The sequence below is a fragment of the Cygnus olor genome, chromosome 2, assembly GCF_009769625.2.
Source record: "Cygnus olor isolate bCygOlo1 chromosome 2, bCygOlo1.pri.v2, whole genome shotgun sequence".
Lineage (NCBI taxonomy): Eukaryota > Metazoa > Chordata > Aves > Anseriformes > Anatidae > Cygnus > Cygnus olor.
This window is the reverse complement of record NC_049170.1, coordinates 82,740,075-82,767,537: the sequence shown is the minus strand read 5'-3', so window position 1 is coordinate 82,767,537 and position 27,463 is coordinate 82,740,075. Positions and strand designations below refer to the sequence as shown.

Sequence of the window (27,463 nt, the reverse complement as noted above, 5' to 3'; positions counted from 1 at the left end):
AAGTAACTTTGTTTTCTCTAAAGCTTTAAAAAAAGTGAGGGAATAGCTTAATTAATGTACTGTGAGTATCTGAACAGGGAGTTGACAGGTAAGAGGGTCTGTAGCACGTTTTTACCAATTTTTGTAGACAAGATCTTTGTTGCCTTTCATGCATCTGAAATGGTAGGTGCAGAGTGAAATAAAGTTTTTCTTAGCTGCAAAGTTGAGAAAAGGAGCAAGAGTAAACTTGAAGTATCAGCATTGCCAACGGTTTAATTGGTGCTGAACGCTGCCAACATGTAATTAAGCCTGCCTGTCTGTGAAGGGCTGAAAGAGTTCCCTATATATACCTAGAAGCAACAGTATCATCAGGCTTGAAAATTTGTCTCTGTTCAAATATAATCTTAATTTTGGGCAGTTCAGAAATAAATGCATTGAAGACTTTTCACTTAACAGGAGCCTTCTCAATGACTGTCACACAGATGTTTGTCCTTTTGTGTGTTTCTAAAGTATATTTACTTATTGATAGAACCCCAAATTAAGTAGAATGTCTCTTCTCTGTTGCAGTATATGAGCAACGTGGATTCATGGTGTAAAGCCTGTGGAGAGGTGGAACTTCCCTCAGAACTGCAAGATTTAGAAGATGCTATCCATCATCATCAAGGGATATATGAGCATATTACCTTGGCTTACTCTGAGGCAAGCGTCTTCTTTGTTTCCTCAGGTTGCTGACTTGATAATATGGTGTAATATTAAGATTGGGTCATAAACTGGCATTGGCTGTTGCATGATGTGTTAGTTGGAAACTCAAACGCCAGGCTTCTTCCCCCTAGTTTAGTATACTGTATTTTGCTGCTATTACTCAAAGTTAAAGTTAAATTTTAAGTCTTCCTCTTAATCATATCAAATTTAAAGGCAAGATGAAACCAATCAATCAATGGTACAAACAATCCATGTAGTGTATTAAGTATGTTTAGTTTACATTTGTGTATTCCTACCTTCTAACAGCAGTACGATACTGTCATTAAAATGCTTGAAGGGAAACAAGCTGGAAAAGTATGCTGTTGGTATGGATTGCTTTAAGTGTGTTTTGAAAATCAGTCTGTGAAACTGTCTGACAAAAAAGGTTTAACCATCCGAGGACATCATTTGACAAACCAGAAGTTATATACTTAGTTTTGCCAACCTTGAAGGCACTTCAGTGAGCCAACATGCCTATGTAACCAGCCTTCATAAGATTAGTATATCCTATGCTGCTGCTCTGATCCTGAACATATTGGAGTATTTTTGAGAATGCTTTTTAGTATTTGTATTATTAGTAAATGCACCATAAATGCTTATTCTGAAGGTGTCCTAAAAACAATGACTGACGTATACATCATTTTTCTTCAAATTGAGTTCTCTCATGTTCTTCAGTTAGCTTAGAGAAATCAAATGGGCATAGACTTCATTATTAGCTCACAGGTATTTTTTGTATTACTTTGAGCTTTGCTTAATTTTTTTTCACCCGGTTATCAGCATCACAGAATAAAACTATTTTTGGTGTTATATGGAACTGACCTGAGTCAAATAAAGCAGTTTCTGTTGCAAATTACGCGGAAATATGCATTTGATTAAATCATGGTATAAAATTATTGACACAGGACATGGACACAGGACAGCTTAGGCCACACTTTGCACATTTTAAAAGGAAGTGGTGTAGGAATGAAGTAATGTTTGCGATTTATACTTGACATAAAAGACAAAACTACTTTCTGATGAATCAACTCTGTTAGGGGCAGTTGAATCTTAAGTGTGGTCACGTTTCATTTATCAGTAAAGGAATGCAAGGTTAGTGCTGATGATCAGTCCATATTGTTAGTATACTGGATTTTTGCATGCCTGCCATCTTAGGGCCTGCATAAACTTTATTACCATTAGTCAGATGTCCAGAGTTCATGAGCTGTTGTCTTGTGTAAAACACATGCTGATATACCTGTTCCTGATACCATCTTTGGTGATAAAACTTGTGATCTTGCTACATGTTTTAACTCATTCTTGAGAACTTGTTTTTTAGGGAAGCTTTTTATTTTTTTATTGTAACCTTTGTTCATTGAGAGGATCCCCTTTTAAAATGACAGAGAGAGAGAGAAACGTAGCATGTTTGTAGTGGATGAGTGTGATGAGGCAATCTGGGGTGCATGCTCCATGAGAATGCAGCAAGGAATAAAAAGGTTTGGGCTGTCTGGAATAATTATAAAGCATTGAAGTTAAAACATTGGGATTTTTGTTTGGTTGTTTTGTTCTTTTTTGGTGTGTTTTTAAACAGGGATGTGAATGAATCGGAGTCTGCTGTTAAGTGTAAATAAGTACTGTGGATTACTACGGTAAATACTGTTTACTTCCTGGTGATGCATAATAAAAATAAATGAGATGGGTAGATAATAGGATTGCTCACAAACACTTTGGAAATTTATCTAGGGTTTCAGAGCTGTAGCTTTTGACATAGGCACCTTTCTTCTGATTTTACGTTATTGCTTTTCCCCATCTGGTAAAGGAATAGCTTATTCTTTAGAAATCAGAATTTGTGCAGAAACAGTAGTCATATATGTATGTACAAGTCATGTTCCTCTGGACAGAAAGTTTTATTTCTTCTTATTTAAATGTGCATTCTTTTTTTGGAGATCGATGGAGTTACCTTTCTGTGTAAAGATATTTTAGAACTACCGCTTATTATTATTACATGTATGACTTCATTTCTGTTACAGCGCAGATCTCCTTTCATTTTGCGGGGAATGAACAGCTGGGAGAAAGGAACAGTGTGGAAATTATAACAGTCATTTTTAGATTGTGATGTCTTGACAATACAATTTGGTTGCAAAGTAGAAGACAGTAAATGGTTTTAAGACTAGCTCTGAGTCTTATTTTACTGAGGATAATTGCTGTATACTACTAGAAAAGTAATTTATCTAAGCTCATAATCCTAGATGACTGGTGTGCTTGAAAATCCAATAGCTGTGCCTTAAATGTTGTTACATATATCTTGCTGAAATCTTAGGGTAGTTATGCCCTGGGAAGGAAGAAAGGCCCACTGTATTAATCCAAAGGGGAAACAGGCATGGTCATTTGTTTGTCAAGCTAATAAACTAATCAGATCAAGGGGCTTTCACATATTTTTTTCTAAATTTCATGGACTCTTGATAGGTAATTGAAGTCTATTGTCTTCAAATATTTGAACAACTTGTTCTAGATAATGGTTTTGGATATAGAAAGGGAATAAAAATCATTACTATAGTAGCAGCTACTGTGGACTACACTTTTTTTCTACCTGACTGGACTTTATGAGAGCTACTGTTTCAAGTGAGCTTCATTCTGTGCATTCGTAGCTATCACTGAAATTAAAAAGCTTAAATGAGAAATAAACTCTCTTGCAAACTATTTGTTAGAAAAGAACTTCCTTTCAGATCTGTTTGACTACTAAACAGCAATCTTTAATTGTGCCTAAATTTAGTGAAAATTGATGAAAATAGCCATTGGGAAAAAGCCTTGGCCAATTTTCTGTTTGTGACATGGTGTTGATTTGACAGATTCTGACTGTTGTTCACGTCCCACTCTTGTAGTTTTGGATGAATTTTCCTTCCTATTGGACAAGCAATTAGGAAAGTTTTTTACAGGTAGCTGAGTTGATACCAAACTGTAATAGTTCTCTGAGCTTCATGCTAAAACTGACGGAGTAGCTAACAGCAATGAAAAGTGCTTTCAACAGCCCTGGCAAGTGTTAAACATCAACAGTGGCCAGATAAGGAAGGATTATTGCTTTTTAATTAGCATGGAAACTAAATGTTTTTGCCATGGTTTGAATCAAAGAAGACAATAACTATAAATTACTAACATTCTTATAGCTTCAGTAGTTAGACACGTTTTGGAAAATAATATATTGTGCTACATGGAAGGGTTTTAAGTAATTTGATCAGGTTAGGTTTGTCTTAACACCAGTTTGCCTTTGGCTTGCCAGTATCAGTAATAATCTAAAAGCTGTAAATCATGTCAGACGAAACTGTCCTAAGTCCATATCTGTTGGTCTAAATGCATTCGTCAGATTAATATTAACTCGTAAGAAGTAACTTCCCTGTTCCTCTTCACAGCAAAATAAAAGAGAGAGATGATCCTGGAAAGACAGTTCTGGACAATTGCATAATTTTTGGTGCTTTATTGATGAGAGAGAGTGCTGAAGCTTAAAAGAGCTTCATAGTGAGATTTGACTGTTCAAAAAAAAAAAAAAAGATCACAGTAAAGGAAAAGCACTCTTATCAAAAGACAGGCTGTTACTTAGAAGAGTGCTGCTTCTTTAAATTTTCTTTCATAGAGTAAGGATATAAAAATGCAGTTGTGTGTTTTCTTTTTTTCTTAGAACAGCTGCACATAATCACGCCTGGAATAGTAATAAAGATTTTGTACTGCTCCCTGAGTTCTTAAATCTAAAATAGGGAGCAGGGGAAATGAAATAGTAGAGTAGCAAGATTTTGGCAGACAAGTAATTCTTTGTGCTTTCTGGTGGTCAGGTGAGCCAAGATGGAAAGTCACTGCTTGACAAACTTCAGAGGCCGTTGACTCCTGGAAGTTCTGATTCTCTCACTGCTTCTGCCAACTACTCAAAAGCAGTTCATCACGTTCTGGATGTCATCCATGAAGTACTGCACCACCAGCGCCAACTGGAAAACATTTGGCAGCATCGAAAGGTCCGCTTACACCAGCGGCTTCAGCTATGTGTTTTTCAACAGGATGTTCAACAGGTAGGTTTTACTTCATGTTTTCTAAATGCATTTCTGTTCTGTCAGGTTGTGATTGGGTGCTGGTTGCAGTGACAGGTGGGTTTGATTGCTAGACCCCATGTTCTTTAATTCAACAATCAAATATATCCATGGGATCGATTGACTGATTCCAAGTTCTGTGTGTTAAGAGAGGAGACTTTCTATTACAGGTAGAAATTATGTTCGTAAGGTAGCTCCGCTTCATTTTCTTTCTTTTTTTAAATTACCTTCTCTTTTTTACTTGAATTCAGGTAGGATGACAAAGATTTTTATTCTAGACAGAAGCTGTTTTAAGTTTGTGCTGGAAGCTGGTATTCACATTCTAGGTAAAATTCCGGACTTGATGTCAGAAAAGAGTTGTAGTAGTAACATGCAATAAATTAACTGTGTTATTCTGTAACAAGATTTTAGTTTCAAATTCTCAGGGATACTTTACAGGTGTTCTTTTTTTTTTTTTAAACCTGAACATACTGTGCTAAATAAGTAGAATAATTACAGATAAGATTACTTTCTGACATGGTCACTGTTCTTGAATTGATGGCTATTAGCTGCCATGTTTTTGCTATTATTATGGCATCCATAAAAGTTAGGAGTTAAGTACAAACATTAATACCTCTGTGTGACATGGTTTTAGCTTAAAAAGGTAAAGCTGTAAAAAAATCTCCTTTAGTAATGGATTTTTAATAAACAGAAAATTTTCGATGGCAGTTGACAGAGATACTAGTAATGTATTTATATCCTTGATATCTATTCTATAAAAAGTAAAGATATGGTCAATACTTACTGATCATGTTCGTTCATTTCAGTGTAAAAGTGTTTACAGACCAGGAACTTCTGAATGTGAATTTTAGATAACCAGTCATACGTTCTGTTAAAATAATCTTGTTTCTTCCAGATTAGTTGCACTTTAAGTCAAATTTCATGTACTTACCTGTTTCATGTACTTACATCGAGAAAATGTTGGGTGTAAGCAGTTGGGAGGAAAATAGCCTGGTTTCCATTTGCAGTCATTGACAAAGATTTAAATCAGGCAGGGGCAGGGTGTGTGTAAGCAATCTTGTTTGCTCAAATTTCTATACATAGTGCCTATCTTTTCCTGTATGTTAAAGAAAAAAGATTAAAAAATACTTAAACATTAAGTTTAAAATTATTAAAAATGTTAATTAGTTACTTTTTGGTGTTAAAAAGGCAAATATTCAAAAGGCAAGCAGTTTTCCAAATTCTCAACAGTGAGCTGTAACAAAGAATGTGGAAATGTGTGAAAAATGTCAGCTGACCAAAAAAAAGAAAAAGAAAGCAGAGTTAATGTTATGAATGTCAGGAAAGTCACTGAGAACCAATCTGAAACCACTCTTATACCACTGTATAAATCCTAGAGGCTCCTCATCAAGTTTAGTATATCAACAGTAGTTAGTCTGGAAGGTCTGATGTTGGTACTTGCATGTGAATAGTCAGGGAAGTGGACTTGTCAAAATCACCTCTTACATTTAACAGCCTTCATTCTGAAGGAATTTTCAGATATAGAAATTAAAATAGTAGTTTGTTTCTCATATGGAAAAAAAACAGATCCTCTCAGCTGTAGCCTAGTCTCAACAAGTGTGGATTGGGCCCTGAAACTCGCTCATCTACTCTGAATTCAGTCCGGGGAGGACCTACCAAGGCCAAGTGGCCTCCTGCGGTTATTTGCAGGATGCATAATTCAGATTTCAGGCCTGTAGGTTAGGCTGCAGGCAGTTTATTTCCTGGGGTGTTTATTAAATGCTACAGTGAGCCTTACTGTGCTGATCCTACTCTTTGCTTTTATTATCTTGGGAGTCATAAAATGTTTATATGAAATTCTCATTTTCTTCTACATCCTAATTCACGGCTCTGGGTGAAAGACTTAGCTCTGAAACTGCTTGTTTCTTTAAAGCTGGCAAATAACCCTTTGTCAGACTGAGGTCATGGTAGAGGCATGATCTGCTTCTTCAGCAAGGAGCTGGATGTTCCTCCTCCGTCTGAGACCAGTCAGCTCTCAGAACTGGTGCATTTAGCATCAAACAGTCACAGGACTGAAAACACCATAGACAGCTGTACCTACTTGTATGACTTTGTGTATCAGGAATGCGTTATCCAAGTTACATGTGTGGATTATCGGTATACCAGAAGTTTTTGTTACAAAAAAATTCAAGAGGGTTACTCTCCCTCTAGGCTTATTATACAGTACTTACCTACTGGCTGGCAAAATTTCTCTTTCTTCCTTGTTATGCCCTTGTTTTTTCTGTATGCTGTGCAAGGCAGGTCTTGCATTAAGGTATCAAGATGACCTCTTGACAATTTGAAACTGCATCTTCTAGTGTTAATGTGCATCTCTATCAACCACTTCAGATTTAAAAGTAAATTTTATGTACAGAAACACAGCCCCTGGTTCAGTGAAGTAGAACACAGTTGCCATGCTCCTCAGTCCTTCCCTTAATATCCAGTAGCTGTTACTGTCAAAGACTGTGTTGTCCTTCGGTTTATCCTTGTAATGGTCATTAGCCATCCACTTTAAGGGTTGTGAAATGTTTCACATGGAGGTATAGCTTTTTGTTATGTTACTTCAAATTAGCTTTATATACTGGTGTATTTTGGACACTGCTTTTTAGTTGATCACAGTGTGAATTGTGGTTAATGTTCCCTTTTGACGTACGGCTTGTCATACTCCAATTTCATGCTGTAAGACAGTGATAAATCAACATCCACACCAGATAAATTCATCAAAAAGTAGCCAGTAGCAGAGCTCTTAAAGAAAATGGCAAGCACATAATGCAGTTTTCCTGGAATAATCTTGCTTTGGCAATTTGTTGCTCCCTTAGCTTTGAAAATCCACAGGAAAAAAAAAAAGTGATCTTGAACAATAAAGATTCTTTTTTTCTTGAAAGAGTAAAACAAAACAAACCTTACCAGATCATCTAATTTGTCTGAGAAATGTTAGCTCTTCAACTGAATACTCATTGACTCTATTCAGTGCATGAAATTACTTGGTTTTGAGGTGTTGTTTAAATTTATATCCAAGACAATTCTGGTATGATTATGTAGAGCTCCAAAGAAACTTTCTGAAATATCTTAGTTTTCATTTGCACATTCTCTCAAGGTTGCTAATCTTTCTTCAAACCTTAATAAATTAATTTAAGATTGTCTAGGATGATTTAACAACTAGTGTGAAAATCTTCTTTCATTATTGTCAGTGAAGCTAAATGTAATTTTTTTCATGATAAAATAAACGAAGTGTAGCCCTTTTCCACTGTTTATAGTTAAATAAAACACAGTGGCAAGTAACCAAGTTGCACTGTAAGTGAATTTATAACTGTCCTTCAGGATGAGTCAGTGATTTCCTCCTCATCCCTGTCCTGGCTTAGTTTTCTACCAGGTTAATGAAATAAATCAGTTCATGAAAGTGTTAAGTGCGTGACAGAGCTGAGTTGGAAGACAAATAGGCTGTGTACCACATTTTGTGTTACTCCTCCTTAGACAGCTGCTTTTCTTTTTTTTTCTTTTTCCCCTGTTTTGCTCAGCATTGGGAAGGAGTTTCTTGTGGAGCTTTCCAAATCAACAGAAACACTATGGTGCTAGCTAGCTGTGTACACCAAGAATCATCTGCTAATTTCTTGGAGCAAACAGTAAGGCAAGGCACTTGAAATAATAAAAATGATAGGTACCACATAAATTACATCAGATCTGAAAGGTGGAATGTGAACACCTCTGACTGTGTTAAACTGCACAGAGTTCTGAGTTTCACATTAAATAGCAGAAACATGCCAGGATATCTAATTTCTTGTTAATATATTACCACCAAAAATTGGATGCTAATTAAAAAAATAATAATTAAAAAAAATGCTGTTGCATTCAATTGTTGAAAATAATCCTCCTAATATAAAATATGCTAATAAAATTATAATTTTATGCTTAAGAATTGACAAGGTTATCAAGTGGGAAATATACATTAGCCTTTCACATCAGGGAAGGAAAGGAAGTGGCTCTGACAATTCCGATTTAAAAAAAAAAAAAAAAAAGCAGACTTGTAAAAAGGTCAAAATAAAGATAACGTTTCTGGTATAGAGATACTGCTGACACTCATACAGTGAAAGCTTTAGGGCCTGAAAAACAACGTTAGTGGCTTGCAAGTCAGACATTAGCAAAACGTTCATGTAGAAGTTGATTTAAATCATGTATTTATTACATCCCCACTGACCTTGGATGTCGTCTTTGTCTGTTCTGGATAAATGTGCTGTTTCTCCTTTCTTGATCTGCTGGCCACAAAGACTGAGGTTTTGTTTTAACAGTCATTTGTTTCAGTCTTGACTAATGAAGGGCGGGTCAAGAATGCTTTCTAGTTTCTCGGCATCAAAATACTACTGATTTCACTGCCTGATTCTACTGTCGCATTTGGAGGCGGTGCCAGTGTGAAATAATTGTTTTTGGGAGAGAGTGTTTGCACATTTTAACTACTTGAAGATAAGAAATTCCAAGATTTCCACCCTCCCCTTCTAAATTTTATGTCTGGAAAATAGCACCGAGTAAAGCGGTGGAGATCAAAAAAATATAAGTGTGCAAAATAGCTAAAGGGAGTGTGGGGGGGAAGGACTGGATAATAATGTGGGAAAAATTGGTGAAAATGAGCATGTTGAATCTGCAAAAGATCAGCTGTCTATCGTTTATTTCTGCAAACAGCACATATGCAACATATATTGCAGCCATCAATGATGATTTTGTCAAGATGAAGCCATCTTTCCGTAATAATTACTTCTTCTAAATAGTCTGTATCAGTGCTTTAAGGATGAGCACTTTTCTAGATCCTATATTGGGCATAAGGATGATTCTGCTGAGACTGCAGTTACAGCTTAATTGCAATTTACTAAAGCAACTTGCTGTAGTCAAGAATAAGATTGTTCACCCTTTCAATGAAAAGTGTCTTACTATGTGTCTATGTATTACTGCATTACCAGAGTGAATTCCATGTACTTCCAGTACTAGTAGACAAGTTCTTAGTGGGTTGGTATGATATATAGGATAACTCTTTACCTCTTCCAGGAGGAGGGAGAATATGCATTGTTTAAGTTGCAAATGCCTAATATCAGTGTCAACTAATGGTATTGTTCTTTGGTCAAAGTGGTACGTAGAAATTTTCATTGATGGGTAAGAGAATACTCTTATGTCTGACTCTGCTTTTACATGCTGTGAAATTTCCGAACACCTCAGTTTTGTTAAGAATCAAGGTAAGAAGGCTGAACACTAATAAGATTTGTATTCATACTGGTTTCATTTAGGGGCAGCAGTGCCTCTCTAGTTTACTGGTTTAAGTTATGGTCTGTGTACTGGATTTCTGTGGCAATTTCTTCTCTTGAGAAGTTAATGAGCATTATTTGGCACAAAATGTGTTCTCACTGTACTGCTTTTTGCTTTTCATCCAGTTTTCTGGGGCAGATTTTGCTGTTGATTTCATTTGTTAGCTTATTATTGTCAGTAGTCTCTAGACTCTAGTCTAATTCTCTCATCCAAACATGTCTCTCTTCAGCTCTTTTTAGAATGAGAAGGGCAGAGTGGTGTACTGAAACTAGTCAAAAGCATTGGTAACATAAACTTTTCAGATGACTGAGGCCATGTTTGGCTGCTCCTTCTACCTTCTTCAATCAATTCTTACCCTTGAAAGAATCAAGTGAAATTGAGCATCCTGGTGGACACCAAGTTAACCATGAACTAGTAGTGTGCCCTTGCCACAAAGAAGGCTAATGGTATCCAGGGCTGCTTTAGGCAAAGTGCTACTGGAGTACCATGAACAGTACCACTGAAGGACCATGGAAATGGTGAAGGGACTGGAACATCTCACATGTGAGGAGAAGCTGAGAGAGCGGGGACTGTTCAGCCTGGAGAAGTGGAGGCTCAGGGGGGATCTCATCAGTGTGCATAAATACCTGAAAGCAGGGTGCAAAGAGGATGGAGCCAGGCTCTCAGTGGTGTCCAGTGACAGAACAAGAGCCAGAGGGCACAAACTGGTGCACAGGAGGTGCTGTCTGAACATCAGGAAACGCTATGATATGAGTCACCGAGCACTGACACAGATTGCCCAGAGCGGTTGTGGAGGCCCTTTCCTTGGAGATATTCAAAAGTCATCTGGTCCTGGTCCTGGGCAAGTGGCTCTTGGTGATGCCGCTTGAGCAGGGGCTTGGACCAGATGATCTCCAGAGGTCCCTTCCAACCTCAGCTATTCAGGGATTCTATGATAAACTAAAAGAATGCTGGAGGTGAACATTACGTAAAGCATTCCACACCTCTTCATAAATACTGTATAAAAGTGATTAGCTGACTTAGGAAAATTACTCATATGGAGTTGTTTTTAATTCTGAACAGCATTCTTGAACCTCAGAGTATCTTCCAAAGAATTAAATACCATATGCATGCTAGTTAATGAAGGAATTAAAATATGGCTAAGATGTATTGGTTTGGAGAGAGACCAGATGTTTTTGTTCATTCGCTCATCAGAAGCTTGGTATGTGTGCAGTAATCCTTTGTGTTAACTGGCAGGAACTAATTGCATGTACAACTTACTATTTATAAAGCTGTCAGACCAGTCATTGTGGTAGAAGCTTTAATGTCCTTAAAATGTCTTTCATTCCTCACGTTTTCTGCTATGGAATTTACAGTACACAATTATGTCTATCTGATGTTTTGGGGAGATACTTCTGTGGAACTGGGGCAGAATTCTTCATGTGCTCTGAATGCAGGCGTCATTCATCTCATAAGGATTTCTACTCAATTATATTTTTAACTATTAGTTAAAAAAAATATTTTTCTTCTTGACTTCACAATATGCAGTAGGAGAAGCAACTTCTCCTCTAATATAAGACATTACTGTTACTCAACAGCATTGTTTGGGAATGTGCAGACTCCATTAGCGTTATATTGCAGAAAAATGTCAGCTGAAGGCACAGAATACAGAGAGACAACTCACCAGGGGTCCAGCCAGTTGGATCAGATTTGCTGTCAAATTTATGAATGTGTGGAAATTACGCTGTCCTTGGTAGACTTCAAATGCATCCTAAATCATACAATTTACCTACTTTCAGCTAGTTTTGGCCTTCATAAAAGTTCACAAGTGTTCATAAGAGCATATAACTAATGGCTTTGCAGTCCCTTTAAAGTTCCTTAGTTTCTTGAATAGTTGTCTTTTTATCACAACAGTTGTGTTTGTATTGCAACAAGATATTCAGTGCATCCATTTAGTTTTTGTGTTTTTCTTCTGCACCACAGGTGTTGGATTGGATTGAAAACCATGGAGAAGCCTTTCTTAGCAAACATACCGGGGTGGGAAAATCCCTTCATCGAGCTAGGGCATTGCAGAAACGCCATGAAGACTTTGAAGAGGTCGCACAGGTAAAATAAAATTATTTTAAAAATAGACACTTGCAGTACTGTATGTTTGCCATTGAAATATATGAAAACCTTTTGCCCTGGAACTGAAGGGCTAGGCAGAGAGCTGTACTACTACTACAAAAAAAAAAATCTGTTCCAAGAATGGCCTATTTTGTTTCTATCACAAGCTTTTATTCATTTCTCTTCTGCACTTCAGCTTCAGTAAGAAAAAAAAAAAATCCACAGTGTTACAGGGAGTGGGAGCCTTGAAGCCCGAAAGAACTGCTATTATTGTATTTTCTTTATTTTCACTTAGTTGTTTGAAAGCATTCCTTAAAAAATAAAAAGGATAAATTGAAAATCAGGCTTCTAAGAAACCAGGTGTGCCAGAAAACCCCTTTAGGTTATTTGCTTTGAATGCAGTTGAGTTTGTATATGCCCTCTTGTTTTGAATGACTAATACCACTGTTTTTTTCTGTGGGAAGACTCTAGTTTTAGCTTTTAGTGGAACTGATGATATAACTTCAAAACACACTCAAAAAAAAAAAAAAAAAAGGTCAAGCTGAATGAAGTAGAGGCACTAAGAAATTCAGGGAGCACTGAGCTCTGCAAGGAGGGTGGTTCAGGTAGCAGCCTAGAAAAGGGATGCAAGATTAGTAAAACCCATCCTGAGAAGCTGAAGGCTTGAATCCTCCCCATTAGTAACACACGGTGTCTATTCAAAATTAATAATTGGTGATAGTAAATGTCTAATGTTCATCAAGAAAAACCTCATTAAGGTAGGGTCCTTCACTCAGAAGGTGAACTACAAAATTCTGAAGTGACATGCGGCAGCTTAGCAGTAACACCTGGTATGGTCGATGCATTGGAGGTGTGTTTATAGTTTGCCTGTGTCATTTGCCTGTGTTTATAGTTTGCCTGTTTGATTACTAAAACATACTGTAAATATGGTCTTAGAGCAGTCCAGTGGCTGAGGAATTGAAATAGTATCACAAAGCTTCATTAATATTGATTTCCTATTAACTTTTGCTAAATAATAAGCTTCGTTAGTTTTATATATTCACATGCTGGATTTTCCATATGCATGTATAATACTTCATTTTAAGTAAAATCTGTAATATTTTCCAAGGAGACATACTTATTTTTCTGGGTCAGACAAGCAAGGATCTATTTGTGTAAGACACTTAAGAAATCCCAAATGATCTCATACTTAATACTGTGTTATTTGAGCAAAGAAGAAGAAAATGTTTGAGTAACCAAAGGGGATGAAGTGTGTAGAACTATTAGTGGGATGTAAACTGTTGGGAAAAAAAAAAAGAAAAGGAAGGAAAAGCATCTTGTTAATTTACATTTTTATTTAAGCTAGAAAGTAGTTGTACAGAAAATACTTAGCAAAAGCTTCCTAAAACTGAACGCTACTAGAGTTTAAAATGATCTCTTTAGGGGATGGGTGGAATTTCTATTTTTGGCGACACTGAAAACTAGACTGGTCAGAGAGCTTAAATATACTATGGGGAACCATCCTCCACTGACAGAAGGGTGGACGAAATGATCTAATAAGTAAATCTTTTTTTTCATCTCTAATTTTTTCAATTTATAGTGACTGCCAAGAGAGTCACACCCTCTGAATTATTTCTCTTACTTGTTCTAAAACTGGATATAAGCAGGCTGTAAAAGACATTTTTGCCATGGGTATTATAAGGAAGATTATGTTCAAGTATAAGAAAGCAAGCAATCTGAAGTCCCTGTTAATAACTTTCAGTTAATTTATTCTCTACCTACATTTCTGGTTGGTCCAGGTATTTTGTTTGTTTGTTTCTTAATAGGACCCTAGGCATCATCAGGGGTTTTCAGTCAGCTCTAGTCAGAAGTTGAGAGGAAGCAGTGTCAAGTGAACTGCCAGCGGCATAGCAAAATTTTATAAAATATGCAGCAAGCCAATAGTAATCCTGAAATGTTCCTGGTCGAAGACTAACTCTAGATTAGGGCTATTTTTCTTTTTTTCTTCCCTTCTCCTTCCTCCCTCATTTGTTTTTTTTTTTTTTTTAATGTGAATGAGATGCCAATTCTTCAGCAGCATTCAAAGAAATGTTAAAATAAACTGTGTATAGAATAGAAAAGATGTTCCAGAGTCAATGGACTGTAGGCTCACAAATTATTTAGTTTAATATTCATGTGAAAGGAAGGCTTGTCTCTATTTTTGCACTTTTTGGTACCACCACAGAAACATTACATAGTCAAAACTCATCTGACTGGAAGTCCTCCCCAGATTCTCACGCGTTGACATTCATGCTACACATACACACTTTGACTTGTACCCAGTGTAGTAAAACTTAGTTTTGCTGCTTTCACATGTAGCCTGTCCAATCCACTTTTTACTTAGCATTTCTCCACCTCCCACCCCCTTCCCATGACCACCTTCATATCCATGAGACCATTTAGTCAGTGCCAAGACTTCTGCTGTCGACTTAACCAGTTCACGTACGGGCACAGATTTGCAGCTTCGAGCACTGGATGCAGATCAATAGTGCGGTTGTACTTCCCCGTGCATTTCAGCATGAAATTTGAAGTCAGCTTCTCTTCTTTCAACTATGATTGATGCCTGCTTTTTCACACTCAAAACCCATGAAAATGTTATGGCAAGAATTAATCAGTGTGACATTTTTCTACTGCTAAGTTCTCTTCTCTATCTGTAGACTGCATCTGAGTTAAGAGCTCAGCCTACTTGGTGCAAGAGATGCACGAAAATGATACTTCCTTATTTGAATACACCTATAAGTTTCCTACTGCCACCAGTACCACCTCCTTTAAGGTTGGAAGAAAGCTTCTCTACGTGAATTGATTCTTACTTTATTGTACCCATGAATGGCTGTAATGCATCAAACTGAAGGTCTATGTCTTGTGGCCATCACCAGATTAAAAAAAAAAAAAAAGTTGTTATCTTTACTCTCCCAATTGTTTGGGTCTATTTGATGTCTGGAACTGAAGGATGCATCAGAACTAGTGTTTAGTCATTGATGGACTTTTCTTCCCTTAATTAGGCTAGCTGCTTCTTGAACCAATTTATGCTTTTGGAATGTATGCCAGTTCCTGTGCCAATGAGTTATACAATTTAATTGCTCCTTAGATGAAAAGTACTTCTGCTTTTTCATTTTAAGTGTGTTGTCTGATGCTTAAACGTGATAGCATCCACTGCATTTAATGAGTAATCTATTTTAATTTTCTCTACCTTTAATGCTTTGTATACCTCTGTTAATCTCCCTCTGTCCATAACACGTCTCTCCCTCCCCTCCACAGCGCACTAGGCTCCACACACTCCTGTTGTATTTATTGTTGTTAGTACTCATTTATGCACTAATCTCTTAAATTTAATTTTGACTTTTCAATGCTGTGTCACTTCCTATCCTTTCTAAAAATGTCAGGCTTGTTTTTTTTTTCTGAAGAATATACAGAGAAGGCTTCTCAATAGGAAGACTAGGAAAGCAATAGGATACATCATTTGGGAAAGTGATGGGCTGTCCATTATTGGATTTTTGTAGTATTTTGGAAAATAATGCTTATTAAAGATTTGAGTATAGTTGATCGTGCCCTGGGGCACAGAGGGATGGACTAAAGGACTTAAAGTTCTTGCCAGGTTGATTCTTTTCCTCTGGGATTTGGGGAGGGTGTACTAGCGGAGAAATTCTGAGGAAGTGTTAACTGGTTTCCAACCTCTGTGTTGAATGTGTCACCATGAAGGCTCCTTTGTCAGTTTAGGAAAGGGGCATAAGCAGATTTGAGGGAAAGCTCCTGCCCTTTCTGCCTAACCTTGTAACTGGCGGCTGCCCCTTGCTACCAACACTTTCAAAATCTTCAGTGTTCTGTTTTTTCCTCCAAGCTTTGTTTAGAAGTAAGCACAGAGCTGGCAGCAGCATGAGTTAGTAGAGCACTTGTATTTGCAATGGTTTCTATTCTGGATGGCAGTTACTATCTCCCAAGATAAATATTTATATTGTATTCCAGCTCTACTTGGAAGAGAAGTTTTAGCGATAAGGCATGCGTCTGCTGTTAAGGCTTGAGATTTGCAACCTGCTTTGAAAGCAGCCTTTAGGTTGTGTTAATTTTGAAGCGCAGGTAGTTCACCATCCAGCTTACAGGAAGAGAAGTTTGCTGTGCCTGGGCCTGTTATGTGGAAGATACTCCTGGAATTCATAAACAATGCTTCATGTGCGAGATCAAGTTTTTATTAAAATGGGAAACTTTTGTTTCAGCCATCTGTAGCTGGGTGTGGCTCTCTGAGTTGATGAAGTATTTGTTGTTGAGGAGTGCCTTGAGGACCTTCAGCCTTGCCCCTGGAACACGTGTAGTCTGTGACTGGGGAGCACAGAACACCAGAGCACAGATCAGAGCGCGTTCTGGGCCAGCACGGCCTGAGCTGCAGCTCTGGAGTGTTGAGCAATATGCTCCACTCTGAAAAGGGTGGGTTTGCCTTTGTCTCTGCAGGCTTTCCCAGGGAAACTGGGGAGGAGTTCTCTGCCTCTCGGTGCAATTAAAAGCTGAAGGTTAAGGAAGGACTAAGGTGCACATAGTCAAAATCCAGAAGCAGCATGGATGGAATTCCTTACGTAGATACCATAAATGAAGGGGGAACTCCCCCCAGATATGTGAAGGCTGCACTGAGTCATGTAATCCGTCCTGGGCTTGCTTTATGCAACTTGTTTGAGACCCTGGAGGAGAACTCTGGTTTTCTGCCTCTTAGTTAAGTTTAAGGGCCAGGTTTGGATTTAAATTTTCTGAATATTATAATATTAATTAGAGGTGTGATACAATATTTATGGCAAAGAAAAAACATTTACGTAGGCTTAATGCATCCTTGCAAGCAAATTGAGTTGAGAGAAGACGATGAGGGAGGGCAGAAAGGAAAAGAGAAATGTGCAGTTTATATTGGCAACATTTTTTTACATACTCTGTAGTACAGCCTTGTCAGAAGACCTCATGTGGTGACATCAGCAAAGCCTCTTTACTGTAGGTTTGACTTTAACCTGTATTCACCAGAGTTTAACATCCTTCTGTGCTTTCTTGATGAGTCCATTCTGAGAACCATTCTAATGCGTGAAAACCCAAGGTTAGGCTCAGAAAAGAGCATGCCCAAATTATAGCACATTTGGAACCAGTCCTATTTTGAGTTAATGAGAATCATAAGGATGCAGGCTGCAAGTTCTAAGCTTTAAGAGTTGTTAAATCTCTCTCTCTCCCTTCTCTGGACCATAGCACGCTCAGCACATCAGATAGCAGATTTCTCCCATTCTGTTTTCTGCTGTGACTGACTGATCAGCTTTAGTTAATCCTATGACATATTGGGACAATATTCCACTCCAACACTCAGCCGTAGCCTACTTCTAAATCTTACTTTGTTGCTGCTTTCACAAATGGTGACCCAGCTGACATGAATTTTGGATACCTCATTTCTGTAAGGATGAAGAGATATTTCTCTGTTTCTGTGCATGGTCACTCTCCACCTTTCTGCTGGATGTATCAATTTGATTCCAAGTGTCTCTGTCAGCAGCTAGGACTTTCTCACCTCTGATAATACACTTTTGAAAAGTCTTCTGGTCACTACTGTTGTGATTTTTTCCAGTGTTGAAACAGGACAGTTTACAAGTTATTAGACATTTAGATCGATATTTATTCTTGTTGTGAATGTGAAATACTAATACCAAGGAAGAATAAGTAGTCTTCTAAGTTATGGCTCAAGGAGACTTTTGAATGTATATAAATAAGGAGCTAAGAAATGAATTCAACAGTTAAATGAAAAAGTATCTAGAAATACAATAAAATCTTTAGTAAGATCATATTCTACTACCTTAAAAAAATAAGAAAGAAAAATGCATTCCAAGGGTCTTTTTGCTCTTTGATTTTCATTTGTGCAGTGGCTTTCAAAGCATAATGACTGAGTTTTCTTTGATTTAATCCTGTGAAACTAACTTATTTCTCTGCAGAACACATATACCAACGCAGATAAACTTCTAGAAGCAGCCGAACAGCTTGCTCAGACGGGAGAGTGTGATCCAGAGGAAATATATCAAGCTGCTCATCAGCTCGAAGACAGGATACAGGATTTTGTTAGGCGTGTGGAGCAACGCAAGATCCTGCTGGACATGTCTGTGTCCTTTCACACTCATGTTAAAGAGGTAAAACCGCTGATAAGTCACGGTCATATCTTTAAGACTTAGAATCATTATTATTCAAGGTTACTTTCATTGGTAAAACTTTGTCATGTGAAGTAATGAACCCCCTATTGCACAATCAGTTCCGGGTTGTTTTTTGGTGTGGTTCTTTTTTATTTTTGTTATTATCATTACTGTTTTCCATAAGCAGCTTTCACCTTCTCTGTTGTCCAGGTGTACTTGCTTGTTCAGTCGTGGGGAAGGGGAAAGGGGCAGATCAGCAGACTGATACAGCTGAAGGTTAGCATTGCAGAGTTGGGACTGCTGGGCACTTGTTTTTTTTATCCAGCAACTGAGTTGTCGGGCACATGGTTAGACTGGCACAGTTCAGGAGACTGCAGTGAATGGCTAGTTAAGGCAACCCTGCTGCTCAGAGAGGCTTTTTCTTTCAGTTTTAGACATAGCATTTTACTCATTTACATTGACAGTTCTTCACAACCTAGAGTTTATCTGATATTGACAATGGTTTGCCTCATGTTTTAGTCTCCTTCAAAGGTTCTATTACCTTTGATGCCAGATATTACATAATGAGTTGGTAAGTTAGCATTCAGCAGCAAACCTGTTTAAAATAAATCATTAATCATAAACCATAAAAAAAAAATCTTTACTTATGATAATTGATGTAAATGTTATTGTAGTTCCGTAGTGAGCTAGACTAGGGAACTGATAAATCAGGAAAAAAATATCAGGCAAAGACACTTAATTTTTAGCCGGATCAGTTTTTCTCATCTGATTCAGGACACAGACCAGGTGTATTTACAAGCTCATGGGAGACAGTAGAATAAGGTAGAGCTAGAATAAAGACTTCAGTAAGGGTTCTTGGTTATAGGCTGTGGCAAATCTTGACAATTGTAGATTTGTTTTCTGTTAGGTTAAATCTTTTTGCGGCTCAAATTAGGTGAAATATGAAAGGCTTGTGGATCACGGCATGTCAGTGTATATGTGTTTCTCCCCTTCACCGTACGTAAAGAAATGGTCTGGTCAGTGGGAAAGTGTAGTGTTCAAATCAGTTTCTTAAATGGGAGATTTTTGTATGTGAATCATCTGCTTTGCACTTGAAACAAATGCACAAGGCAGTTGCTCTTTGAAGAAGGTCAGGATTGAATTACATTTTAGCTTTAGATATGAGGACGTAGCTCCCCCATCAGTTTTGTGTTAGATGGTTTCTCGGTGGTACACTCCCAGGACTCTGCTTGTTTAAACAAAACGTAAATGCTGAATCTTAAACTATTCTGAAACTATTCTAATGAACTTTTTGCTTCATTTTTCTCAAGCACTTAGTGCTGTTCCATTACCTGTTGTGAAGCACAGGAGCAATCAGCTGCTGAGACATGCTCGGTGTTTCTGTAGATGTCTTCATTACCTGTTTTTCTGAACATCAAGAAAAGCAGCTTAAACAGTATTTCAATGGACGCAGTTGATTGTAGTGATGAAAGATGAAGACTATAAAAGGAGTTGCGAGAAGGTCCTTTTAAAAAAAAATGAAAAAATCAGACTGATCTGTGAGTCACTGTAGAGAAATTCTGGGAGGCCGATCCAGATGTGCTGGCATGTTGCCACTGCTCCCCTAGATAATAATGTTTTATTGAAAAAAGATACTCTGCATCTTGATTTATTTCTTCTTAAAAATGGATGTTATTGTGACCCTGTAAGCGCACACAGCTGTTACTATGGCAGCCTCTTTGAAGCCTGGACTTTGGGGAAAGGCACTGTAGTTGATGTCTAAATGTTTGTTTATTTGTTTGTTTATATATTTATTTATGGTTGTGTGGCTGACCTCTATACTTAATAAAGCAGGGAAAATTAAAAAGAGTATTTATTTACGTAAGCAAGACTATCTTATTTATTTGCATCCTACTTAAAAATACAGAGGACAGCGAGTCTGGCAGTTCGTATTTAGTAGACAAGCCCTTTGGTTAATGTGCAGAGAAACAGCGAGCTCAGAGATGTCCTGTGCTTTCTGTATTCTGTTTTGTTTTCAAGAGCACGTTGTTTGTTATCAAACACGCATGTGGAGTGCTGAGAAGGCATCACAAAGCAGATGGAAGATAAAAATGCCCTGAACCTGAAAGTCATCCATGCTTTGTTGGCAGGAGAATTGCATTTCTCCCACAGGATGTGGGAAGTCGCTGCATAAATTAGTGCATACCTGTAAGAATGTAACCTTTCTGCTGGATAGCTGAGTTATGAAATTAATGCGTGTGTTTAACTGGCAAAGGGAGGAGTTCAAGTAGTAGGATGAGATGCTGTTTGTTGAACTGTACAAAGACATTGCAGTTGCTTTAAAAAAGAAAAAGCGTTTTGCTCTTCAAGTATTCAGGGTGAATTTTGTGCTTTGTGAGTGTTGTCTTTGTGTTTTCCTCAACTACAGAATGGGCACGAAGAATAAAAACCCTGTTTGTGTGTGACAGTTTGGACAGAACCACAAAGCCGAAAAAAGCTGGTACTCAGAGCAGTTGGCTGTTTTAGAGGCTTTGAAGTCCGGCTCCAAAAGACATCCAATATCTTGACTGTTGAAGTAGGATGTTTTGTTGTATTTCATTCTTTTCCCCGGAAATACTTCACACTGAATGAATGTTCCTCATCTGGATAAGAGCATTCCAGTACTCCTCCCCCCCGTTTCTTTGTGTAACCTTTATACTTTACACAGAATTTGCCTGCAACTTTTCCCAGTTTCCCTGGGAAGCATCAGCCCTGCTGTGTCTGCTCAGTTCTGTTGCTTTGTTCTCACTTATTAAGCCCGTTTCTGCTTTCAGAAGCAGCCCGATTGCCACAAACGCAATAGATCCATTTGACACATCCTAGAAGTAACAGACTTTTGCTATACCTTTGCACAAAGCAGCTGTGTAATATGTGCACAGCAGCCTGTTATGATGCCCTTTGGAAGTGCTGGCTCTGTTTAACGTTTCCAGAAGTTCTGTGGCCAGGTTATTACAAGCTGGTAAAGTTCTCTGTGGCTTAGAAACATCAGAAAACAGCGTAGAAGTTCTCAGACGCCTCGTGAAGAAACCTCAGTAGGCCACATTTCTCAATGGGGCAAAAAAGGATGTATTCAGGGAAGGCAGAAATGTGATGTTATGTAATGCTCTCACCATTACCCATTTTGCTTATTGGCGATCCAAGCAAATCTGTTATTTCTTATATGTACATTGATTCCATACTGCTACGCTATTTTTAGATTTAAGTTTGTAAAATTGTGAGTACTGACTTTTAGTTCCCATTCAAACAGTGAGAAATTTCAGTCTAAGCCAAATTTTTCAGGAAGTGAAGCGCTGAAGTTAAAGATGTCCACTGGTGAGCTTTAGAAGTGTGGGGGACCATAAATATCCCCATCAGAGTCATTGCATTGAACTTACTGTGTCCAGGTTCCCAGCCTGGGGATGCAGCTGATCACCCAAAACTGTTCACCATTGCTAGACAGTGAATCTCTTCTGGCCTTTGCCACTTCGGTGTTTAATAATATGGGGAAGGGCATGGTCAAATGAGATATGTGAGAAAAATCCCACAGGTAGAAGATACATTTCCTAAATAAATGGTTATCATAAAAGCTTGTGTGCAAAACATGAGAGCAAAAGCCCACAGTAGTCTTTGTTGTGAAATCTGCCACCAGATAGAATTGAACAGAATTTTGGTGTGAATTGAAATTGTTCCATTCTCTGCCTCTCTCTCTCTCTCTCTCTCAGCTCCCTCAACATCTATGAGTGGGAAGACTGAAATTATGGCCAAACCAGGTGTTTGTAGTAGTGCCAAAGTAGAGCAACAGATATTTTCCTAACTAGAGTGAAGTGTGGGAATATAGATAAGGGCTGAATGCTCATGGAGGAAAATGATCTCTTAAGAGCCTGTTGACTTTTGCATATAACCTTTGTGTATGTTTTGACAAGTTGATTATAAAATAGCTCACAGCACTTTCTATGTATACACAATATGTTTAATGGTGTTACTAGAAGATTTATCTTTTCTTTTTTTTTTTCATCTTACTCAAACTAAACTTTACACCAGAATATACTGGGACTGAAACAAAGACAAGGGAAGTGGAATTGGCAGAGATTTCAAATACAGAAACCCATGGTTCCTGAACAAAACTGGTGAAATGGTAGTCAGTGCAAGCTGCTGAAGGAAGGTGCCATCATTTTGAAGGTGCCAGTGCATGGGAAAGCTGAGGAGGCCTTGCTCTGACGATAATGCTGCTGACTGACTCACATCTAGCTATGGAGTGTGTGTATTTGATTCAAAAAAGCACGTTGGTACGGTATCACTTTCTCTTGACTCAGTGCCAGAAATATGCGCTCCTTTGCCTTATCCGATATAGAAGGATGTCTGCCAGCATGGGCTTTCATTCATTTCATCCTGGGGTGCACCTTGAGGTGACAGACCTGCTGTTCTGTCACTCCCGAGGACTTGGTTCTTCTGTGCTGGTGGTCTACAGCTTAAAGTCAAAGGAAAGCTGCTCTCTCCTGTGCTAGGAACTGGAGCATTCCTTTCCCAGGCAGCTGGTCTGGCAAAATATGGGAAGTGCAGTCTCTGGTGGCTATGTTGATATGCTGGTATTCTTGGATTTTAAAGTTGAGCAGGACAATTTCTAAGTCTGAAATAAGAGAGAAACATTCAGCAGCAGTACATTAGAGTGTATTATGCTTTATTGGTTTGATGGGACCCAGCACAAATTGCCTCTCTCAAGTTTTTCAATGCTGATTGCTACTTTGGCTTGAAAAAAATGGACCAAGTTTATGGGTTGCAGTCCAGGTGTTATTGAAATAGTACTAAGTGCTTTGGAAAAGTGAAGCAGAAATAGACCTCTAAAGCTATGGTATGGGCTTTTTTTTTCTTGTTCAGTTAAGTAATGGGACAACTGGTGACAGGATGCTGGTAGTTAATGTAATTTTAGGGAGATGTAAGAAACTTGGTGTTGCTTCAAGGGCGAACTTATTCTGAATTGCAATATGTATATATATGAATTGGAATATATATATATATTAAAATATATACATGATTATAACTGTAGAACAGATGGGGATATTTGAAGCTTTTAAATATAATTAAATCTAATTTTCAAGAAATACCTGTGTATTCAGTATCTTAAGTGTCACCGAAAGATCCTCGGAAGACAGCCTACTGAGGCTTTAACATCTTAACTTTTTTGTTCTTAAGATGCAATTTTTGCCAACTGCATGTCCTGAAGGCCAAAGCTTTCAGGCAGACGTCAGACTCCCGTGCCCAGACATATATGCTAGGGAATATTATGGCAACGTTTGGCACAGTACAAATACCAGCTCCTTAAAAAACCGCCTGTGGTAATACACAGGCTGCAACACTGTGCTGGGGGCAGAGGCAAAATGAGGAATTGACAGTTTTTAAATGCAGAAACTGTGCGCCTTTTTTTTGGCTTAGCCTACTGAAAAGACTGACTGCATATCCAAAAGCTATTATAAAAATGAAAAACCAAGTAAATTATCTGATTCGAAAATAGTAAAAGTGGCAGATGCTTTGCTTAATAAAATAACTGTGAACTTGGGAACATATGTACTCACAAATAATTGTTCTCTGATTATATTCAGCAAAATCCTGTAAGGTCTTATTTCGCTTCAGTCTTTCAGGGGATTGCAGGGATGGGACTTAAATGGATGGAGGCCCATGATGGAAACATTGAAACTTCCAGGATGTTGCAGACAATTAAAATAATACCATCTCAGTGACTAATGGCATGCTCCCAAGAACTTAGGAAAGAGGTAGCACAGGATGCAGGCTCGTTCAAGCAGATGTTTCTTAGTCTGTGCTATATTTAGATCAAGAAAAAATGTGCTGGGTGAAACATTTGCCTGTCAGGGATTCAGAATTTGATTTCCCTCTCCAATTTTAATTCTGATAAGATGTGGAGAGCAGATGAAAAGAGCAGAAGAGCCTTATTCTGTGCCTGGATTTAGTTATTTATACGGTTTTCTCACTGTACATAAAAGCTGTATTGCCACTGGATAAAGTTCTTATTGAGGTCACAGGACCTAATGGTTTGTTTGGGGACTTCTTGGCTTTTCTTTTACAATGAATAGAAAAACACAGTAAGATGTTGCTCAGAAATTCACATTGGGAGAAAGTTAGTGTTTTTTCAATGATGATTTTTTTTTCCCATCAGATTCTTGTTGCTTTCACTATTTGATGGAATAATGCGTTGTCACAGAGCATCATTGCAGTATAAAATCTGTAGTTCTGCACTTCTGAACATGTATGGATAAGCTCCAGTATCTGTTCTTTCCCCACAGTAAACTGTTTGTCTTCCTTTGACTTTACAATTTTGTACTGTCTTCATCCTTAGTTTCCTATCTGAAAACAAGGTAATTTATGTAATTTGCAGTATTCCCTGTGCTCATGCTGGTTTTAAAGCACTATACAAGCCAGCACACTGTTGCCAGATATTGTGAATTAAACTCTCAATAAATTGCACACATTTATATTCAGCTTTGATAACCTGACAGTTCTGTTCACCTGTGGTGGCTTAATTCTACCTTTTGCATATAGACTGCATCAGATCAAGATTATTTTGAGGGGAAACTATTTGTCAGAAACTTACATAGTGGAAAAGTGTAAAAAGCTTACCTGGTAATGTATTAGAACATTTTTTTTCCTATGGAAGTGTCACAAAGCTCTTCAGTCGCTTTAGAAATGGCTTATACTGTTGAAAGTAGAACAATTTATGAATCACAGCTAGACAAGTATTGCATGCTAATTACTATCACACTCTTTCTGCACATTTGTAAAATGCTTTTCCTGCCCAAGCAGCGGGTGATTCGACTAATGAACTAGGCAAATGCAGTGTATTTCTGAGCTCCTTGGCACCGTGGGGTCAAGATACCATGTTTACAGTCATGCTGTGCTGATTCTGCAGCAAGAAACTGGTTCTCTGTTCCTGGCAACCAGGCAGCACGCCAGCCAGAATGACACTTTGTTGTGCTAGCAGCCGTGTCTTTCTGCTCCAGGTAGGTGGTGATGCTTTGGGCCGACTACGCAGAGCAAAAAGTCTGCTTGTTCTGTGCTGGCTTTGTCTACGGTACCCAGGGTGAGCTTTCAGGGAAGTGTTCCCAGGCACAGTACATCACCAGTCCAACACTTGTAAGTTTTGTTGACCCTATCAGGTCTTCTCCTGCCAGGCACAGGAATGGCTGAAGCATTTGTGAAGAACAGCAATCCCAGAGGTGAGGTGTCCCCTGTACGGATGTGACCCAAGGCTCAGCTGCAAAAGACGTAGTGGAAAAACATGAAGTGGATCTTAGACCTCCCATGAGCTGCAGCGCAGGTGCTTGTAAGGGAGCCATGGGGCAAGCTGGATATAGTCCAGGAGACCCAAAATGGCTTTAATTCCGCTTTGTCTGTGATAAGTCTCTGAAAATTGGGCCTTTTATAGGCAGTGCAGTAAGCATGAGGTAAAGCTCTTCTAGCTAGCACCAGATGCGTTCCATTTGTAGTCAACAGCAAAGTGTTATGCTTTCTGCAGTGTATATTTGCACAGTTGCAAGTTGCAGGAACTGTGTGCACACCAGCTCATTTGAAAGATCTCTAACGCTGCATCCTATTTCTATAATTTAGACAAAGCTTATAAACTAGGACAGGAATAAAAGCATGTCTTCTGGCCATCGAAATCTGAGTAAAGTTTGTGGGTTGTACTATCAGGCTTCTTTCTCTTAAGTTTCGTTTGCCTTGATGTGAAATTTACATTTCTAAATATGCATTTGAAAAAATATTTGTTTTGGATCTTGCATTGAGTTGTGCTGCTGGAATGAATGTTGACTAGGGCTTTTGATGCACTTGGTAAGTTCCATTGATTCGTGCTCTTTTATTAAGAGAGACTGCTGTGACTTGAGCTTGTGGTGTTTATGACTACAGAGTTGCATTCAAATGTGTGACAGGCACTGTCTTTGAAGCAGTGTGGATGAATAGGCAGTTCTGTTTGTTGTTGTTGTTACTGTTTGTTGGGTGTTTCTTCTTAGTAAATTCGGGGAAAAGAGTTTGGTTAAGTATCATTAATTTTTCCTGATTTGTGAAAGCATAGCCTAGAATTTGGGTCACTCAAAACTGAAATAGAGGTGTGTAAGGCTCTAAGATATTAAAGGAAACAAAACAAAAACAAAAGCCTAGCATTTGGTTTTAAAATAAAGTTGTAATGGAACTTATTAATCAAAACTCAGAATCCTTCACTGAATTTTCTATTTTATTGTAACTCCATTGGGAGTTAATAAACCGTTATGGTCAGAATATTGTACAGACAACAGCATAAAATGGGTATTTCTGTAGAAAATGTTAAGCAAAGAAATAAAGCATTTGTTCTACTGTCTTTGAAGCTAAGCCATTTTGATTGCTTACTGACTTTAACTGTGTTAATCTCTTAATTAGATTCAAGGTTAATGAAGCCTATTTATATCTCTAAAATATTTATTAAATTAAAATGTAGACAAAAGATCTTAATATTGTCAATCAGAAAAAAAGTTGTCTTTTCAGGATAGAAAGTAGACTTTAATCCTTGTTCTTGGAAGTCACAGAGTTTGAGATGTGGTGATAAAACAAAGGGGAGGGCCTGATTTGGATGCTTCCTGTGAGAATAGCTGTTTCATTGTGCTCTAAGAGCTCACAAGAGTGTTGTAGCGGACACAGGCATGCTCCCTCTCTTCAAGCAGTGTTTTTATCATTTGCACAGTAGTTGGTTTGTTGGTGAATAATTTCCACACAGAGCTTAGGATGCAACAGCTTGCCTCATAAAATTGTGGAAAGAACACAGTAGGATTCAAGCGACCGGTAATGATATCTAGCTGGCATATTCCTAGGGATTTTTCCATAAACTGCAATGTGTGGGCAATTCTGAACAGGGTTACGTGCATATGTAAGAAAAAAAAAAAGCCAAGAAAAATGTTGGTGTAATTACTTGTGAAGTTTTTTGTTGTAATAGCATGATAATGAAAGCAACAGGGTAAGCACCACAGCTGTAGAGATCATGGTAGAAAAATAACTTTTCACATCTGGTATCTCTCAGTATATTGTTTTCTGAAATGCCCTTTTCTTTTTCCTTTTTCTGAAGGCCACTGAAAAGTGTCATGTTATCTGTGTGCATGTGTCAGCCTGGCAGTGTAAATT

The 27,463-nt window shown here is 38.0% G+C and overlaps 1 protein-coding gene across 2 annotated transcripts in view; it reads left to right on the top strand.

Moving 5' to 3' along the window:
• The window catches only part of TRIO (trio Rho guanine nucleotide exchange factor), a 248,601-nt gene that overhangs the window by 97,213 nt on the left and 123,925 nt on the right, over positions 1-27,463 (top strand). For both annotated transcript variants that reach the window (XM_040548080.1, XM_040548081.1), the window contains exons 8-11: positions 547-678; positions 4,521-4,751; positions 12,039-12,161; positions 18,119-18,310. In XM_040548080.1, coding sequence (XP_040404014.1) covers positions 547-678; positions 4,521-4,751; positions 12,039-12,161; positions 18,119-18,310 — 678 coding nt within the window. The remainder of the gene's footprint in view (positions 1-546; positions 679-4,520; positions 4,752-12,038; positions 12,162-18,118; positions 18,311-27,463) is intronic.